The 20056-nt window shown below is 32.3% G+C and overlaps 1 protein-coding gene and 1 long non-coding RNA gene across 3 annotated transcripts; one reads left to right on the top strand and one right to left on the bottom strand.

The window, feature by feature from the left end:
- The first annotated feature begins 2030 nt into the window (after positions 1 to 2030).
- LOC120192496 lies at positions 2031 to 8937 on the top strand. Of its 2 annotated transcripts, XR_005522781.1 has the most exons (5): positions 2031 to 2233; positions 2360 to 2431; positions 2522 to 2622; positions 8054 to 8059; positions 8925 to 8936. It is a non-coding gene; the product is annotated as an uncharacterized LOC120192496 (long non-coding RNA). The 2 variants fall into 2 exon arrangements; XR_005522780.1 differs by lacking the exons at positions 2031 to 2233; positions 2360 to 2431 and having other exon boundaries at positions 2442 to 2622; positions 8925 to 8937.
- Positions 8938 to 12569: 3632 nt separating this feature from the next.
- On the bottom strand, positions 12570 to 15267 carry LOC120192450 (indole-3-pyruvate monooxygenase YUCCA6-like). Its single transcript, XM_039195229.1, has 4 exons — positions 14279 to 15267; positions 13945 to 14193; positions 13426 to 13548; positions 12570 to 12869 (listed from the first exon to the last, which is right to left on the bottom strand). The coding sequence occupies exons 1-4, from the start codon at positions 14984 to 14986 to the stop codon at positions 12657 to 12659; spliced, it is 1293 nt and encodes a 430-aa protein (XP_039051160.1). The 5' UTR covers positions 14987 to 15267; the 3' UTR covers positions 12570 to 12656.
- Positions 15268 to 20056: the final 4789 nt, after the last annotated feature.

The following is a 20056-nucleotide window of genomic DNA, read 5'->3' on the forward strand; positions in this document are numbered from 1 at the left end:
GAATAATCCATATTACTATATATTGTTAAACAGACATTTTCATTTCAAACAACGTTTGAAAAACTTAAGTACCTTCTCTAAAGCCCGTCTTGAATCTTCGGGGCGCATGACGGAGGTATCTCATGCGGCCCGTCCCGGTAGTCTTTCTTCTAATAGCCTTCACACTCCAGTTATCTAAACCCAGAAATACAAAGGACAATTCGACGCATCAATCCACCAAGCTTACATTACCATTAAAGAAAACCCCATTGTTCGGCAAACAGAATTGACTGAAAAATAAATCAGCAACAAATCAAGGAGGCTATCTTCAACCAAGCAATGACAATCAAAGATGGCTTGACAGTTGACATAATAATTTTGACCCGAAAACTACACTATACCCACGATAAGAAAGATTAAGGCTACACACAGTAGAATAAAAACGTAGAGGGATGGAATGGAAATGTTCAAATGTGCAAGGAAAATCAAGTTTAAGTGGTGAGAAAGAAAAGTGAGGATAAACATTTACAAGATTACACACTTTTATATATATATATATTCTTTCCTTTCATTCAATAGATGGGAAAGAAATTCTTACTAAATCCTTCTAATTAAGCACACCAATGGAAAGGAAAAAGAAAAGCAATAATCTTTTGTCACGAATCAAGGGCAACAAAAGAATGGTCAGCAGAAATTGCCAGCTCAAGGCATGAGTCAGCAAGGATCAGCAAATGGGATTTAAGGGCAATACAAGCTTGGTATACATATATAATACATGTCTGTATGGAAATAGTTAAGCTTTTAATATCCAAAAGAAGTTCAGCTGCTTCTTTTGGATATTAAAAGCTTAAAATTTTTCAATACATACACATATATGTATACATGTATACCAAGCTTGTATTGCGATATTGCCATTAAATCCAACTTTTTCAACAAACATAACTGACTGGAAAATAAACTAGCCACAGATCCAGGATGCTATCTTCAACCAAGAAACAAACAACGATCAAAGATGGCTTGACATAATAATTTTGACCCAAAATTTACACTATAACCAGTAACCACAGACACGAAAGATCAAAAGAATCAACAAACAAAACGGCAATGGTTTTGGTAATCTTTTAAATCGATATCAATAAAACAGAGAACCATAAATTCCATGGGATGATTAAGTATAGTGAATTATTAAATTTTCTGGAGATGGAAGCTACGGCGTCCACATCGAACGCAAAGGGTATGAGTCTTATTTCTTCTCTTTCCAGAGCTCCCAGTTCCTTTCCCTATCAAAAAAGGAGAAAAAAAAAACAAAATTTAGACTGAATTTCATATTTAAATTCTCCATAAACAACGACATTGAATTAATCCACGATAACGATTTAGGTTCACGGAATGTAAGATTACCAGTGGGAATAAAAGATTATCAGGGAATAGGATTACTGAGAATGTTAAATTACTGTGTTTGGTTGGTTTGACAGGAATGTAAGATTACAGTGTTTGGTTGAAGGAATAAAAGATTACTGAAATGTATATTTTACTAAATTATCATTGGTCTATATTTTTTAACAATTGAATTTTTAAATATTTAAATAAAATTTATTTATATAAAAAATTTATATGTTGATAATATATTACTTGAGTATTTAAATATATCATGTATTATTTTAATTTTAATTAATATTAAATTTTACATAATTTATGTTAAAATATATTAAAATTTTACATAATTTATATAAAAATATATTAAAATTTTACATCAACATTTAACTAAATGTTTACATTGTGGAAACTAGCTTCGGTTCATACGTGACGCATTCACTGGGAGGTTTCTTGTATTTTTCAATCGACAAGGTTTACATTCTTCAATATACAATAATTTATCATAGATATTCATAATAATAAAAAGATGTAAATTATTTTTGTTATCTAAGATATAATATTTATTATATCTTCTATATACAATAATTTATTTATCTTTTATATTTATATTTAATTCTACATACTTTATCTAAGATATAATTGATTATTCTTTCGAGTGAATTCAAGACTTACCAACACCAAAAAGTGATCTAAATGTCAGTTTTAGATTGTGGGTGTATTTTAAGATGTGAAGTTTTTTGATAAGGTGATGAAAATATCATTTCTCTTCTTTCCCTCTTTTGAAGGAATCGACATGTTGCTAAAAGAAGCAACATCAATTAACTGCTAATGGTAATGGCACTGTTGGAGTTTTTTTTTTCGTTTCAGGGTTGAAAAGGTGAGGGTGGTTCATATATTAAAAGAGTTCACAGCTGCAGAATGTGAACTTTAGTGAGAAAAAGAAATTTCTGAAATATATAGCTTTGGCAAGCTGCCCATCACTTTCATACTAATTCCTTTGCAGGTGTGTTATGTGTCGTGATGGCTAGCCTGCTTCTCATTCACCTGATTTGCGATGTTCATCTTGAGATTCTAAGTTCGAAATATGATAAAATTCACCCTTTATTGTTTTATTAATATATAATCTTGTTTAGATGTATTCTTGTGCTGAAATCTTGGCATGCAGGTGATTGCTCTGACAGAGGAACTGCTTGCAACTGCGAAGCAAAATGAGATTTCTGGATCAGATATTAGGCTAGTATTAGTGCACCCACTGCTCAATTGAAGGTGATTAAATTGCCTAATGAATCATAGATTTACTTCTGTAGTTACTTTTGTTTGTCAGAAGCATTGCTTTATTCACAAAAGCAAGCTTCTTATTTGAAACAATAACTTTATTTCCTCTTTTACAATTTATGTAAATGTATACATGTGGGATGTCACAGATTACTACCCTATTTTGTCACATAACCCGTCTTGCCATATGAATGTATTTACTGCAAGAAGTTACTTGAACTTTGATTGGATTCCAAGCTTACTTGGAAGTCTGGAACTGCAACGTGTTCAAGAGGACTGTTATTATCCAATATCTTGAAAACCTTTTCAGCTGTGATTTTAAGAGTGTTAATGACAAGATTATCACATTATTTGTAAGTCATAAACTACAAACAACTGTTTCAAAAGAAATTAGCCACGATAATTTTGACAAGACTATCCAAGATATCGAATAGCAGATATGAACTCATCCATACCGAATACAATTTTATAAGTTTACATTCTTTGTTTAGCTTACATAACAAAAAGAAGTATAACATTAACCATCAAAATTTTGTACAATGTTCAGACTTACAAAATATAATAACTGAGGGCATACAGGTTTTCACCTAGCTTGCTTTCTTTTCCAGGTCCGTGCTGCAAACTTGCCAACTTATATTATCGTAGGCCAAAGAAGCCAAAGCCCGTTTAATCAAGCTTTAATAAGGACATACATGTTTTCATTCTTTTTTTCCAATTTCAAGCAAATGTGGTTATTAAAGTGTGGCTTGCTTGAATAGAATACGCAAGAAATGATGTTAAAAAAGCAGATTCCTATTCATTCATACCATGCACTGCTTGTTAATTGATATATAGGAATAACTTACAGGGCAGACAATTTTAGATGCATAATTGATACTATCCCCTAATGTTGGATTAATAACTGAAAATATCCCCTAATGCATAAAGTTTAGAAGAGGTGAAGCGACTTTATTTGATATGAGGCCTCTCCAATTCTCTCTAACATATTCTGCAGCAACATCTCTAGAACTAACTGAGTGTGATTTATCTGGAGGCCTCAACATTAAAAAGTGTTTTTTATATAAAAAAGAAGGTTGAAGGAAGGATATGTTGCATGTCTAACTAATTACATGATACTGTACCATCCATTCATAATAATCCTAGAAGATTCTCAAGCTAATCAAAACTATGATTTGTTGCTTTCTTTTTTCCTTGTTGTCCAATAACACAATTTGTAGTTTAATATAACTTATCATTGAAGAAAGTGTAAAGTAAAACCCTCACTATAATGTGACTGAAAAAAGGATAATGACAAATGATGCAAGCCATTCTTTTTATTCTCCTATATATATATGAAACCAAATATGCTAAATAACCAGTAACAGAACAATTCAAATTCTCAACTAGTTGTCATCTCAAACCTCTTTTTCAATCCATGCATCAGCACAAGATTCTCCCGAGTAAACTATATCGATGCTGAAAATTGGAAATTATTAACATCAAAAATAAAAGTTTAATCTTATGTGCTCTGCAAGTACTTAGCTGGTCAAGTAAGAAATTATTCTTTTGTTTCTTATGATTAACCATGAATATTTCACCATATTAAGATAGTAAAAAGTTAATAGAATACAAGCTACAAAAGAAAAAAATTTGTTCTTAAACTAAGTAGTTATAAAAATCTTTCTCAACAATCGCTTCTAAGGAAACAACGGAAAAACAACAGTAGTTTTAAGGCTAAAAACCGGAAATAAGCATCTATCTATTTTTTCTCAGCGAAATAAGCATCGAGTGAATCGAATTTTACACAGACTATGATATTTGTGTCGTGAGCAACTTAAATATAGTTCAGGGAAATGCTGCAAAAGGTTAATACTTAATACTACTATTGTGTACCTCATTCTGTCCTTCCCAACAAAAAATACTCCATCACAGTACCGTAGCTTCACTCTATTCCAGTTGTAGAAATCTGCGGAACACAAGAGGCCCCATTCAAAAATTCAACATAAATACTTGCTCAAAAAGAAAAGGTTAATATGGGACTATAAGTACAAACCAGTGTTTTCTTCAGCTTTATAGCTCAAAATTCCAGTGAAATTTATTTGCTTCTCCATAAATTTTGATGAACCACATCGAGTAGTTTTGCGGAAGACATAACTTCGAATGGTATTACACCATCCACCTCCCTAAAACAAAGCATCCATTCCGGTAAAGTGATTAAAAATAGCTACAAGGAAATCAAACAAATAAAGGTTCTATCTTCTCCGTTTTCTTATCCAAATTATCGTCGTGTAATCGAACCCAAATTTTTGAGCACAAATTATGACTAACAATTAAAAAGAAAATTAATAAAAACCCAAACATCCAACAAATTCAATTAAGAGATGTCAAAAGTAAAAGACAGAAAAACAATTTATTTAGCTTAATTAACAACAAAATACAGCTTTGGAACTAATTGCATGCTGGAATTAAACTAGAAGATAATAAGTTTCAAACTTTATTGAAATTCAACATGAAAAAAACCCAAACCTCAAAAAATCACTTCTTTCCTCTGTTTTTCTGATAGAAAAGGGAAATCAAAGAAGAAGAATGCAACAACTCTCTCCGTAAAACTCTAAAGCAAACTAACAGGGAGAAGCAAGTTAACGGGAAGAATGCAACAGCTCTCGTCAAATCAAATAAGATGCAATGTTTTCCTTCGCAGAAGCAAGCTAATGGGAAGAAGGGTATTTTAGTCAAGGAGGACGAGAATGTTCAAATACCTAAGAGAGCTGGGGGATTAACATTCCCAGTAAAACAGGGGGGAAACTACTGTTGGTATTCAAAGTTTAGCCTCACTTGGGAATAATAACCATCCAAACGTTGGTAAGTTAAACAGGAAAAAAAGATTCCTCCTAGTAATGTTTTAATCCGTAAACCAAACGGGACCTTAATACCATTTCTGACGGTGATGCTACAAAAACCTAGAACAATGGGGGAATCGAAGGGAAAGTGTAGACGCAAAATTAGATTAATATAACAAATATACATATGTTGATTTCTGAGTATGGATTCTTAGGGTTTCATTTCAGAAATGGGTTTGGGCTTCTTGTTTATTTGGTTTTTGGGTTAAAATAATGAAAGATATTATTGAAATGATTAAAAAAATATTATAGTAACATTATATTGCTTATTTATTAAAAAAACTAATAATTTTTTATTTTTTTTTAAAAATATTAACACTAAAGGAAGAGTCAAAGAAAATTCCAAATTTGCTAAAATATTTTTTTTTTATTTTAGTCATCAAATTTTAAAAAAATTACAAAACATTCACTAAATTTATTAAAAGATTATGTTTCATACACTAACAGCCATTAAATCCTTAATCAAATAATGATGTAATACATTAAATGAAGGGTTAATATCTCATTTAATTTCTCAATTATAATTAGAAAATTAATTTAATACCTTTTCCAATATTTTTCGGTTCCTTTACCTATAAAAAAAACAAATGTTTAGAGTTTTTTTTATAAGAAAAAAAACTCTCCAAATTCAATACCAATAAAGACAATTCATTAACAATGATGGTTAAATATCAATAGACATTAAATTCTTTAAGTAAGATTATGAGTTTAAATCTTGATATTTATAAATAGAATAAACTACATTAAAAGAGTCACTCTCATAATGAATCCATACAAAAACTATTCTAAAATAATCTATTGATAAATTGAATATATATATATATCATTTCTTCAGTGATGTCGCAAAACCCTAGAACTGTGGGGTTCTTAGGGCTCCAGTTTAGGGTTGGGTCTGGGCTTCTTGTTTATGTGGGTTTAGTGTTAAAAATAATTGGAGGAGAAGAAAACTAGAAAGGAAAATTAACTGATTTTTGTAGCCATGAACGAACCCAAATTCATTAGGGTCCAATTGATGTGTGGGAGAGAAATTTGTTATGACATAATTGAATTGTTTTCTTGGGTAATTTACATTTCAAGTCATTAAACGTGAATTAATTTTCATCAAGTTATGAATCTATAATTTCATCAAACTATATTAAATTTCCACCGCTAAAACATTAGATAAATTATGCTAACTTTCATTTAACTAAACAATGTACATATCATTCTTGATACGGTATATCCGTATTTTATTTCGTTAAATCAAATATACTATATACAGATAATTTGCTCTTTTAAATTTTTTTTCTGTTGTATAAAACGAACATAAAAATTATGAAAAATTTTAATGAAAACTTTTGAAACTCGTAATATTTTGTGACTAAATAAAGTGCTTAGTGTACTTTGGCTTTACTGGGTGCTTTGTTTGCTTTTAATCTTTAACAGATATGGCGAGTCCTTGTCTAAATACAGATGGAGGAGTCTTAGCGTATTCATGATTGTCGATAAATTGATAGAAAGTTGAGGAGCCAATCACAAATCAAAGAGAAGTTGATACACACATATATGATATGTGTGCATGTCGGTTTAGTTTAAAGGTGTCCAATAAAGTAATTGCGAGGACTTTCCATGAGATGGAACTTTCGAAACTCCCCACTTGAACCAGCAAAATGCATACCATGCAAAAGGGCTGAACATAAATTAATGCAAGCACACGACGGCCTAAATATTTAATAATAGATTCAAAATTTTAATATTTTTTCTTAAAAATAATGGGTATGTAATTTTTTTTTCTTCAACATAATTTTTTTAAAGTAATGAGATGCACTTGACCCTCTATGAAACTTAGAGTATCCGCCCCTGCTTGAATAATGACCAAGTAACAAGATGCCTCTTCTTCAAGATGAAAGAACAACTTGAAGATGAAACCTAGTTTCATCTCATACCGAATATTTAAAATTACAATTGTGAACATTTTTTTTATTATAGTATGTTTCTTATGATGTTATTCATATAGATTTATTTAGTGTTGTCTATTTTTTTTATTTTCTTCGCAAGTCACGCTTTTATTATCATTTCTTCCTTTATCGAACCTTGAAACCTCTCAAATTCTCCGGAGTTCTATATCCTCCAACCAATTACAATCCTTTAACGTGACTACTTGCAGACTTACGTAATCTACCAACCAAATATACTATCTGATTGTCGTATCTATTTATTATGTCAAGCTATAAATTATCGTCATCACCCTAAACGTGACACTAATACTAAGGGCTTGTATATAAATCATCATACAAGGCTAGAAAAATAAGAATCTCTCTCTCTCTCTCTTAATCTTTCGAGATTGTTTATAATTTTCTTTTTCTCGTTCATTCGCTCTTATCCCTCCACTAAATAACTTTCTACGACTATCTATCTAAAACAAAAAAAAAAAGATCGACCACTAAAAATCATCACAATTTCATTTTTTTTCCTATACACCATTAGCAAGGTCAAGTTGTTAATTTTTTAGAGTGGCGGTCCCAATTTTCCCACAACCTAATTCTAGATATTGCCTAATCGAGGGAAGAGTAGCAGAGTTTTGCATGAACTCCTCTTTCTCTCCCATTAGTGTGACATGATTCATCTTCTTCAAATGATGATTGCAATATGTCAATTTCAATCTATATGCACGCGTTTCCTCGTCTTGTCCTTCTCACACATGTTACAAGTTCTCTCCTTCTGCCAATTCTTACCAGCAATGGTGTCTACTTTCATCAATCATTTTCTGATAAACAAATAGCATTAGCATTATGATGTCATTGTTATTTTAAAATCATCATAACATCTATCATTTTTAGATATATACTCTTCTATGATCTAAACTCAAAAATTTAATTTAATTAATTTGAATTAGAAATAATTATAATATAAAACAATTTGAAAAAGTACCACCAACTCAAATTGATCCAATCGAAAACCAACCAAATTAACATTTTCATATTTTCTAGATCTAGTCTCCCTCGTATTCAATAGTCTCATTAAACCTTGACTATATCTAGAATTAAGTCGCATTAGATCTTTGAACAAAACACGAGCTTAATCAACATTATTTCTTTCATTTATAAGACTCGAATTTGAAATAGTGTTTTCCAAATCCAGAATCATATGATGAAGGCACACTGATAGTTGTCTTTATGGTATAATTCAATTTAAGCCATCGATATCAAAGAATGAAAGCTGGGTATTAGATGTCATTGTTGATGAATCAATCAAAAGAGGGAAAGGCGGTGGGAGATTTTATTGAACTTGTGAAGATGAACAAGAATAATAAATTTTCTGTGATGATCAACTAATGAATCGTCCATCTCAGAAATGAAACCTTGACATTTACATGTCATACCTGTGATGCCAGCATTATTCAACTACTTTGGCTACTAGCTCTCATCTGCAAAGGTGAAACATCAGTTTTAGTTAAGTTTCTTTGATAGGAACTGCTCAAATTTTCCACCAGCACCTGATAAACCCCACTAATAATTCTCTTTATCAAGTGTCTATTTTGCACCAAATGTGAAATTGTATCCATTGAGCACAAACTTTAAAACATTTTGAATATTCGAATTATCAATATTATTTCAGTCGGATCCTATTATTAACTATTATATTCACTTTTTTGTTAACACATTCTCATGTCAAGGGCACAAAAGGACATTACTGATAGTTTGAAGGCTTAATGATACGATTACAGCTCTAACAACTTGAAGGCTTTGTTTAGTGCAAGGATGAAATATTCGTTGTTCAATTGGTTAAGATTCATAACCATTTTCTTACTTTGAATTTTAACCATTTCATTAATAAAATTTTCATCATTTCTGATTTCCATAATTCATATCAAGCAAAGTTTAAGATTTTAAGTTTAAACATGAATGTATTTAAATCTAATCCTAATCATATTTGGAGGGGAGGGGAATGGGGGACTCTAGGGGAAGGAAGGTGAGTGTTCCTAGTGGGTCTAAAATCTATGACCTATAGGAATATGAGGGAACAAAGCTGATCAAATTAACTTGCTCGACTTTAGATATATTTAGATTATTAATTCAATCATATACATTATAATTATTAACTCTGATTATATTTATTTGAATATATAATAGTTATCATGGCTATGACATAAATTTAGACCAATAGTCAATAATGGTAGCGCAATGGTGAATAAATTAATTATAAATCCCATGAAAAAAAATCAATTTTGAACAATTTTAAGTAAAATACCCAATGGAAACGCAACTCATATCGTCGACTAAAACAATCAATTGGCAGTCCATTTATAGGAGCTTGGGAAATGGTCCAAATGTGTATAGATCACACCGTTCGGATAATAAATTTTCATGGACCACCCACAATAGAGACTGCTTTTAACACATCGAATGAAATAAATGTATGATCTTGATTTGCCCACCTCCATGGATATGTAAGTACAATTAAAGGAAGGAAGTAACGAAATTGCCTATCATAAGCTCGTGGATGATATAAGCACCTTAGCAATATAGGACCACTCTACCTAGTTGGTTAAGTATTTCACACATGATTATCTTAAATTTAATTTTTATTTATATTACGGATATATCATATCATTTTTTCCCTCTATTAGATGTAGAGAGGTTTTTTAACGAGACTCATATTTTTCGTCTTGTTTAATATGAACCGTCGTTTTAATCATGCAAAACTCTCCCTTTCAAAAAAACTATCATGATTTAAAATATATAATTATTTTCTTTTGATATTATATATCATTCAAGTTTTTATTTGATATAATTTGATTTTTGTATAGTGTTAATAGATCCAGAAAGAAAATTTAATCCATCACGAAAAAACAACGGTTAATGATGTTATTGATTTAGAATTACTAAGAAAGGACATGTGAATTAAAGTATAGGGGTTAAATTATAAATTTCATCTAGTAAATGTACTGAATCTATAATTAGGCCAATTATAGGGGTTTAGGTAGGATTGTGATTGATAAATGGATGGGTCGAGTGAACATAAAACTGGTTTAATATAATCAAATGCCAGCTAATTAAATGTCTATGTCAAGCAAGCTAAATATGGAAACAGCCACTAAATTAGATTGCATCGGTTAAGCTAATTGATACTTTTAAAAGAGAAAAGTTGATAGGTATGCACACATCATTTGAAACTAATTAAAGATCACTTTGGGAAATCAATTCATACAAGATTTTATTTGTTATGATTGTATGAATCCTAATAATGCATTGTTGATGTGCGATATGAGAAATGATGACTGTGATGATTAATTTCGGTTCATTTTTTTTATTTAGATCGTGAATCGAGATGTAAAATTTGACCTCACGATCTCTAAGAATAACAACACTCATTTTAACAACTGACACCACTTGATAAATATAAAAAAAATAAGAGTATTAAGATGGAGAAAAAATGATAAAGGCGGTGAAATAGAACTAAAAGGGTCCCGACTCCTCACATCACAGCATCATCTTTTTGGTTGAGAGGGCAACTCAGTGGTAAAGGTGGGTTGGTCAGTGAAAAAAGAAGAGTTGGTGGCAAATGGAAAGGCCCAAAGGTAGCTGCTACTCCAATGGAGAAATGGCCATTGGGGGATCTTATGGGCCATCCAACTGCTACGTACTCTCCTGTCCCTCCATCTCAGCTACTTTGCATAACATTCCAACAGCAACAGGAGACACAAGAAAAACCCTTGATCTATGCTCCTTTAGATTTTACATCATAAAAATGCATGCATACAGAAGCACGTAGCAAAATATTATATATAAGGTGATATCACATCAACATTCAAAAATAATTAAAATTATAATGTTAGTATCACTGTTAATTTTTTAACGGCGGGTGACTAAAATAGAACAAAAACCTACCGTTAGGTATAATTTTGAAAAAAAATGATAGTTTAGTGGCCAAAACAAGAACTAAGTAATAGGTGGGTAACTCGATAGGTAGTTTACATTTAAATTTAAACAAAAACTCTAATAAACATATTCGATTTGACTCAAATTTCATAAACTCAACTCAATAAAAAATTCAAATAAAATTAGTACACGTCAACTTGACTAACTCAATTTTTTTCCATTCAACTCAACAGAATACTCACCCTTTAAGTCACTAAACTAAAGTTATAGGATAAGCTATATGTATACTCATTAAATTATAGAATGATTCTATTTTGATTATTAAACTAAAATTTTTATCAATTACGTGATTCAAGTCACTTACCATTAACTATTAATCATTAACAAAAAGATTGATGCGTCAGTTAAACAAATTTATATAATACACATTTGGTCCTTGTCAATCTTTAACCAAGTGATGGACTTGATTAAGTGGTTAGTTCTCTAACACCCCTCTCTATTTGATTCCCTCCTTTTTCATTTCTTGTTTCATTTTATTTTAAATTTATTAAATTAGATTAAAATTAAGATTAAATTAATAAAATATATGATTAATAAAAATTAATATATGATTATTAAAAATTAATATATAATTATATAAATGTATTTAACTACTGCATCAATATTTTCATAGTTAAAAGCAAGTGTCTCGGATCAAAAATAGAGTGGTCCAACGTTTCTACATGGAATGAAATCATTTTGACAGTGATATTGCCTCAAAACAACCAAAATAAAAACAACAAAGAACATGATCTAGATTCTTGCTAGCTTTCAATCAACAACATTCAGATTCACTCTACAAACCACCAAAAAAAGAGAAGATTTCTATAATTAATTAACTCTTCAATATTCCAAAGATCCCATTGGAAAATATAGGTTAAAAGAGCACAGTCATTTGATCTGCATAACAAATATCAAACAACCCTAATTAGAGAAAAATGGTAATTTACAAATAGTCTGAGATTTTTCCATGATCCAAACAACACCAACCCTTTCTTTTCTATCTCTGGTAAAGAAGTTAAGGGTTCACTGAGAAAACTCTCTCCCACCTTTGTTTTTTTAACCCAAAATTCCACTGCCGCTGGTTCATGTGTGGTGTTATATGTATATATATATATATATATATATATATATATATATATATTAATATATATATTAGTGTATATATCTTCATCTTCAACCAAAAATCTGTATGTCACTGAATTTCAAACCCCAAGAAACAAAAAGGCAACAAAATTGTTCTCAATCACGGTGATGATGATTGGTGCCAAAAGTAGTGATGCTTTGATTCTTGTTTCCAGCACCGTTGGATATCTTCTGCAATCCTCAGAGCGTCCATTGAAGTACCAAGCAAGCCACGTTTAGTGAACCCCACGGCGTATAGCCCACACTCACCTTTCCACCCATTAGGGAATGGCCTTCGAGGGTACCCATCTTTCTCTGAGAACATCTTCCTTTCCTGTCAATTTCCATTTCCTCTCATTTCTTTAGCCTTTTTCTTTCTTTCTTTTCTCTCTCTTTAAACAATGGTCAAATTATGGTTTGATCCCTTTACTATGTTCAAATTCAAGATATAATTCCTATGGGGTTGTCCGGGGATCAAATCCAGATTAGTGGTATGGAAGAGTTGAACACAAGTCCTTTGTCACTCCACTTGTGGTTCAGTTTAATTCGATAAAAATTTGATCTCTACTTTATTATATCATTAGCCAGTTCAAATACTTTAACATCGTTAACATTTCTGGTTAACTACTGACATGTTTTCTTAAAAAACCAAATAAACATTTTAACCAGACTCGTTAATGATGTTAACTATTTGAACTAATTAATGATATTATAAAAGTAAAGGAACACATTATGCTATATTAAAAAGTATAGGGATCAAATCCCTAATTTGAGCATGATAAAGGGATCAAAATCTGAATTTGACCTTTAAGAATTAAGACAATATATAATAGATAGGAAGAAACAAAGTAGTGGAGAAAAGAAAGATGAAAGGGTAATACAGTATATACCTTTAGCCAAGAGGGTACGTTGCTCTTATAACCAGTTGCAAAGATGATTGCATCAAAGTTTTCAGTTTTGCCATTGACAAACTCCACAGCATGTCGCTTTAGACGCTTGATGCTTGGACGTACCTACAGTGCATGCCAACAATTCTGAATTAAGAAATAAATGTAGGGACTGAATCTCAAAATTTTACCAAAATAAAGGGACCAACGAAACATGTAGACCGTTTTGGAATGCGGATTTGATATTTGTAAAAAACAAAAACTTGCATAACTTTTTTTTTTTACATAATACTTGGTACTTACACTACCGAAATTTCTTTCCATTCAAAAAGTTAAAAGATATTAAACGTTTAAGCATGCTCGATATCTATCTAAATTCAATAGGTACTTGCGTGACTTTTTCTTATTAGAAGAATTTTGCAAGTTTTGGAATGTTATTGCAAGATATCAAAAACACAAGTTAGTTCGTTAGTAGGCAATGGGAAGAAAGTGATGTGATATGAGTGACGAAAGGCAAAATACCTTAATGTCTCCACTTTTGATTTTGGCAAGCGTGCCTACATCTAACACTGGGGTCTTTCCAGACAGATTCTTGAGCTGAAGGGGACCCAACCGAGGCCGATCCAACCCGAATCGTGTTGTGTCTCCGATCATCAACCACGATACTATCAGCAAGAGCCGGTCGACAAGCCGCATCGGCAGCCACTTGAGCAACCACATCGATAACCCGAAAGTCGATCTCCCCAACATCTCTCGAGGGAGGACGTGCACCTACGGTTTCCAATAACAAAAAAGATGAATGAAAAAAAGGGAAAAAGAGAGTTGCTAGTAGGCATATTTAGAAGTGTTTTCTTACCGTGTCTCGGACCACAAGCGAAGGCTTAGCATTATGATTGCAAAGATCCAGGCACACCTCCATGCCTGAATTCCCACACCCCACCACCAAAACCCTTTTCCCCCTAAACTCTTCACCACTTTTATATAAACTCGTATGCCTTATGTCCCCACCAAACTCCCGCATTCCTTCGATCTCCGGCACCACCGCCTCCGCATTCTCCCCCGTCGCCACCACCAGCCACCGACACACATATTCCGTCTTTTTTCCCTTCAACCCCACGCTTGTCACACGCCAGAAACCAATCGTGGAGTCGTACTCAGCCCGCGAGACCGTCTCATCGAACCGCGGCCTAATGTCGAACCTCCGGGCATATGATTCCAAGTAGTCGACGAATTGCTGTTTAGTAGGGTAAGTAAGGAAATGAGTAGGGAACCCCATGAGTGGTAGCTCGCAAAACTGCTTCGGCAAGTGAAGGTGTAGGCGATCATAGGTCTTGAGTTGCCACAAAGATGCTATGCAGTTAGATCTCTCTAGGACTACACTAGGGACACCTTTATCCTTCAAACAAGCGGCAGCTGCCAAACCCGAAGGCCCTGCGCCGACGATGAGCGACCCCGGAAAGTATACACAGCGTGGCAACGAGGATGGCAGCGACAACTTACTCATCTTCTCAATGAATATAGGATCATGAGCTTGTTTTCCTTCTATTTCTCTCAAGCAGTCCATGAACAGAGAAAGAAAATACAGATATCGAAATTCTGGGTTTTTAAAGGGCAAAGAAGAGGGATAGAGGAGGTTAAGATAAAAGGCAGAAGTGAATAGAAACCATGTTATTATAGAAGGGGAAAACGTGGAGATTAGGCCTAGAGAGATTAGGTTTGTTTGTGGGGGAAGCTTTGTTTAAATCTCAGTCTGTTTGATCTATGGTTTTGGGCTTAATCAGTTAAGGGCTTAATCTCAGCGTTCATTTAACAGTGAGAGGGAGTGAAACAGGGAGATTAGAAGAATGAAAAATAAAGAGGGAATGAAGTGAGAGAGGGAGATGGTGATATGTCTCTAGCTTTCCCTCTTTATATATTCCTTTTGTTCACTCAAGAATTCAATTCATATATATATTCATACACATATAATATATGAGTAGGACAAAAGATAATTCAAGTGCGGACATAACATTACATTTACTAAAAAAATTAAGAAATGGAAATGTAAACTAAATTAAACAATGTTCAAAACTCAAACATCCTATTGGGATGACGTCACTCGGTCTGTCACTTCAAATAGTATAAGATCTTGGCAGTGGAATTATTTGCTAATTCTGAATGGCAGGCTGCTATGAAGCTGGAGATTTTTTCTATTACTTTGTTTCTCCAAAACTGTGAGAGAAGGGCAGGAGGATTGGATGTTGGTGGGGTTGAAATTTTAATTATTTTTATTTAAATTTCTTTAGTATCAAATAATATATTTTTCATGTCATCAAGAATTATTAAAATAAGAATAATTCGAAAAATTAATAATTAAATAAAAAAATTAATTTTTAATAATCAAAATAAAAGTAAGCAGATAGATGAGTGACAAACTACATAGTTTATCTTAATTTAAAGGATTAATGCAAAAATAAGAGTCCAAAGTATACCTAAAGTTAACTTTAGATGTTGCCTTGATCGTCCCCCTTTGACGTCGGCCACTTCATCTAACCGGATTCCAACATACTAAAAGAAGAATCGTCGCTTGAATCGCAAGAATCATCGCACTTAGTTGGAATTAATAAGTTGTTGCAATCACACATTTTTTACTACAATCATCGCTTGTATCATTCATGGGGTTCAGCCGTTAGGTGTTCGGATTGTCAGGTACCATTGAGATTTACGTTGATTGGCGGCGATTGTGGCAACCAGTGGTGGTGAAGGAATTGAAATTAGGGTTTTACAGGTTTTTTATAATTTCAAAAAAAATGAGTTTTTTAATAATAAATTTTAAGTTTTTTTAAATGAAAAATTGAAAGTTTATATGTCTGACACGTGTCAGATAATGGCTAAATTTAACAGTGATTACGGTCCAAACACCTAAAAGTATAAGATTAAAAACTTTAAGCATATATTTTTAACAAAAAATTCTTTAAAAACCTTAAGTTAACTTTGAGTATTGTTTGAACGCTTATTTTTACGTTAAGTATGATTTAAATGACAACCGAAATTAATAATAATACTAATTTGTAAGATTAGTTGTCTTTTATTTAATTATATTTAAACATAGTTGAAATATTAAATTAATAAATATATTTATCGATTAATAAAACTAATATTTATAATTAATCTGACTTTAGAGACAATACAAGTGTATTTGATGGTGTAGCTAAGAAGTTTCTTCAAGGATTGTCTCAGGAAATACGGGTTAATATACGGCTAATATACGGAGTTACCGGATACATTAAAAGATATTTAACAAATTCGGTTTAGCGCTACCGGAAATGTTGAGTAATAATAATGTAGTAGGTCTAAATCATGAAGAAATATTAAAAATTTTGGCAACTGGCAAACTTAACTTGTCGGTTTGTGTCGATCCAAATTAAAAATGTATCGATCCATATCAATATAACAGGTAAAAAATGATAAAACCGGTCACGAAAAGACAATACCGGTAAAGCGCTACCGGATATATTGAAAGTGACGATACTTTAATATAAGTATCGACACTTTGTGAATTTAAAAGAGAAGCAGTTTTAGCGCCTATAAAGTGTCGATACTTTATAAAAACGTATCGATCCACAATGATATAACAGGTAAAAATATGACAAAACCGGTATCGAAATGATAAAATCGGTAAAGTGCTACCGGATATATTGAAAGTGTCGATACTTTAATATAAGTATCGACACTTTGTGAATTTAAAAGAGAAGCAGTTTTAGCGCCTATAAAGTGTCGATTCTTTAAAAAAAATATCGATCCACAACGATATAACAAGTAAAAATATGATAAAACCGGTATCGAAATGATAAAACCGATAAAGCGCTACCGGATATATTGAAAGTGTCGATACTTTAATAAGTACGTGTAATAAATTATCGATACTTTCAAAGAAATAGGTAATTATCCTATCGAAAGTATCGACACCTGACATAAAAGTATCGACACTTTGGTAGTTGTATCGATTAAATATAAATAACATATCCGATGAAAATATAAAGGTCATAGCTAAATATCCTCTGAAAATAGATAGAACAGACGAATTTTTGAAATCGAAGTGTAATTGTTGCTGCATTTCAGAAGGCGTTTCTAAAGCGAAGTTTGTTTGTTTGTTGCTGCAGTCGAATCGAAAAATGTATTGTCGAAACCCTAATTTTTTATTATTACAGTAATCAGAAATAGGATTTTTATGTGTTGTTTGGGGTTTTGGAGTAAAGAAGCATTTGTGACCGATTACAGGTAGAAAGTGATATTCAAGGTAAAATATAAATGTCGATACTTTTATTAAATATTATAGGTAGAAAATGATATTATAGGTTGTATAAATGTGCCGACACATTTTGTAGTGACCATTCAAATTCTTTTGAAGAAAACCATTTTACCACAAGAGTAGTTATCTATATTTGTATATTGAATAAAGTGTATGTAACAAGTATTTGATTTGATTTGCGTAAACTGATATATGAAGGAAAAATGGAGTCAATGGGTGGAAAAATTGTTGGTGGGCAGATGACTTTGAAATTGAGGCTAAGACTCGAAAGCAACCAAAGGGTGGATATATGTACTTCTAGTAAGTATCAATGTCTTTTTGTTATTATTGTTGAAATGGTAATTAGATTAAAGTATTTAAGAACTTTAAATTGATGACAAATTTTAAATGTTGATAGTATGACCGAATGCCAAAGGATGAAGGAAGATGGCGAACACATCGGCTCGGTATGTAAATTGAAATTGACATTGAGTATTATTTAGCATTAATGTATTGATTAAGAAACATTTATGCTTAATATTAGGTGAGAAATAATGTGTTGGAGAAATGGAATTCGATGAGTGATGCTGATAAGGAACCTTACATCGCACAGTCAAAGATGGATAGTGAAGAATACAACGAATGAAGGAAAGCACATGAAAAGAAGGTATTCATTAAACTTGTAAATATGTTGATACAAAATATATAAGAACTATAACATTATATATAATTAAAAAATGTAGAAAGTGTCGACAAGGTACAGCATTAAAAGGGTAAATTCATTAATTAAACACCTTAAGGAGAAGGGTTAGTTGAATGTGCTGGGAGAAATAGGGTTTGGATCGTTGGTAAGAGTAAGAAATCAACCTATTCGGAGGGAATTGTGTCGATCCTTGATAGCGTAATTTGATGTCAAACAATGTATTATTAAGTATGGTGATTTTTCATTTCCTCTCGGGATCCCATGTGCTGCAGCCGTATTGGGGGTAGAAAATGAAGGCAAAAGTGTTGTATAAGTCTCTAAGAGTAAGAACTGGAAAGCACTTGCCACCAAATATGGTTTGAATCATAAGGTGACATATGTTGAACTTGAAGAGGAAATCAAAAGTGGATCTTACGGGGGGGATGAGCTGAAGGCCAGAGTTCTATTGTACCTTGTCGGGATATTTCTTTGTCTAACGGGTGATACGTCAATGAACAAGGACTATATGAAGCTCATTTACGATGAAGGCTTGAAGGGTAAATTTAATTGGGCTGAATATGTCCATTCGAGATTAATTGAATCAATAATCACCTTTAAAAAGGGCAGCCAGAGATACCTCAAAGGGTGTATATCAATATTAGAGGTAAATGAGTTGAAGAACTTTTTTGTGTTTTTATATAAAATGATAGTATAGTTATTATATAAAATTATAAAATTTATTATAAATGCAGGTTGCACTGTTCAATTTTTGGTCGGACTATGAGGCAGTACCGGCTTATGAAATAACCGGAGTGGCACGCATCCGTACATGGGGGAATGAAGAGGTGGTTAGAGTGATGGCGAAGTTGAAGTTGGATAGACCGAGGAAGAAAGAAAGGGTAATAAATGTAATTAAATAATATTAAGAATATAATCAATGTCTTAATATTGTAATTTAATTTTGAAGGTTATTGGCAAAGAGGTAGAGGAGGTAGAGGAGAAGAAAGAAGAAATTGTTGTATTGGGGGATGACGGTGAGGGAAAACAGAGTAACTTCGACATTTTGATGTCTGAATTGGTTGATATAAAAAAATCCAATTTGATATCATACAAAGACAATCAAGAGTCGAAGAGAAACTTGAGAGAGTCGAAGAGACACTTGAGAGGCATAAGGGGGAAGTGGAAGGAAAAATAGTGGACAGAAAATAGATGGAGTGGTAAAAGAAGTAGAGGTGTTGAGGGGTGAAGTGGTGAAAGAAGTTGAGGTGTTAAGGGGTGATCTTAAGATGGTGACAGGTGAAAATTTTGATGGAGTGGTAAAGGAGGTTGTGGAATTGAGGAGTGAACTTACGGGGCTGAAAGGGGTACTTGATCAATACTTGGATGAAGTGGAAAAATTGAAGGGTGAAATAAAAGAGATGAAGAGCTATGTAGAGCAAAAATACGATGAACTGAAAAAATATGAAGAAGAAAAGAGGGAGGAGGAAGAAGAAAAGAGGGAGGAAATGAGGAGGAAAGATGTCGATGTGATCTATACACCGGAGAGTGTTATAGATGCAAATTTGGATTCAGAATGTCCTGCACCCCAGAAGAAGAAGCAGAAAGTAAGTTGAATAAAAGAAAACTTAATTTGATCTTTATCATGTTGTTGTGACAAAAATTTGTATACAAAATTGTAGGTT

Source organism: Hibiscus syriacus, unplaced genomic scaffold, assembly GCF_006381635.1.
Source record: "Hibiscus syriacus cultivar Baekdansim isolate YM2019G1 unplaced genomic scaffold, ASM638163v2 tig00116975_pilon, whole genome shotgun sequence".
NCBI classification, from domain to species: Eukaryota; Viridiplantae; Streptophyta; class Magnoliopsida; order Malvales; family Malvaceae; genus Hibiscus; species Hibiscus syriacus.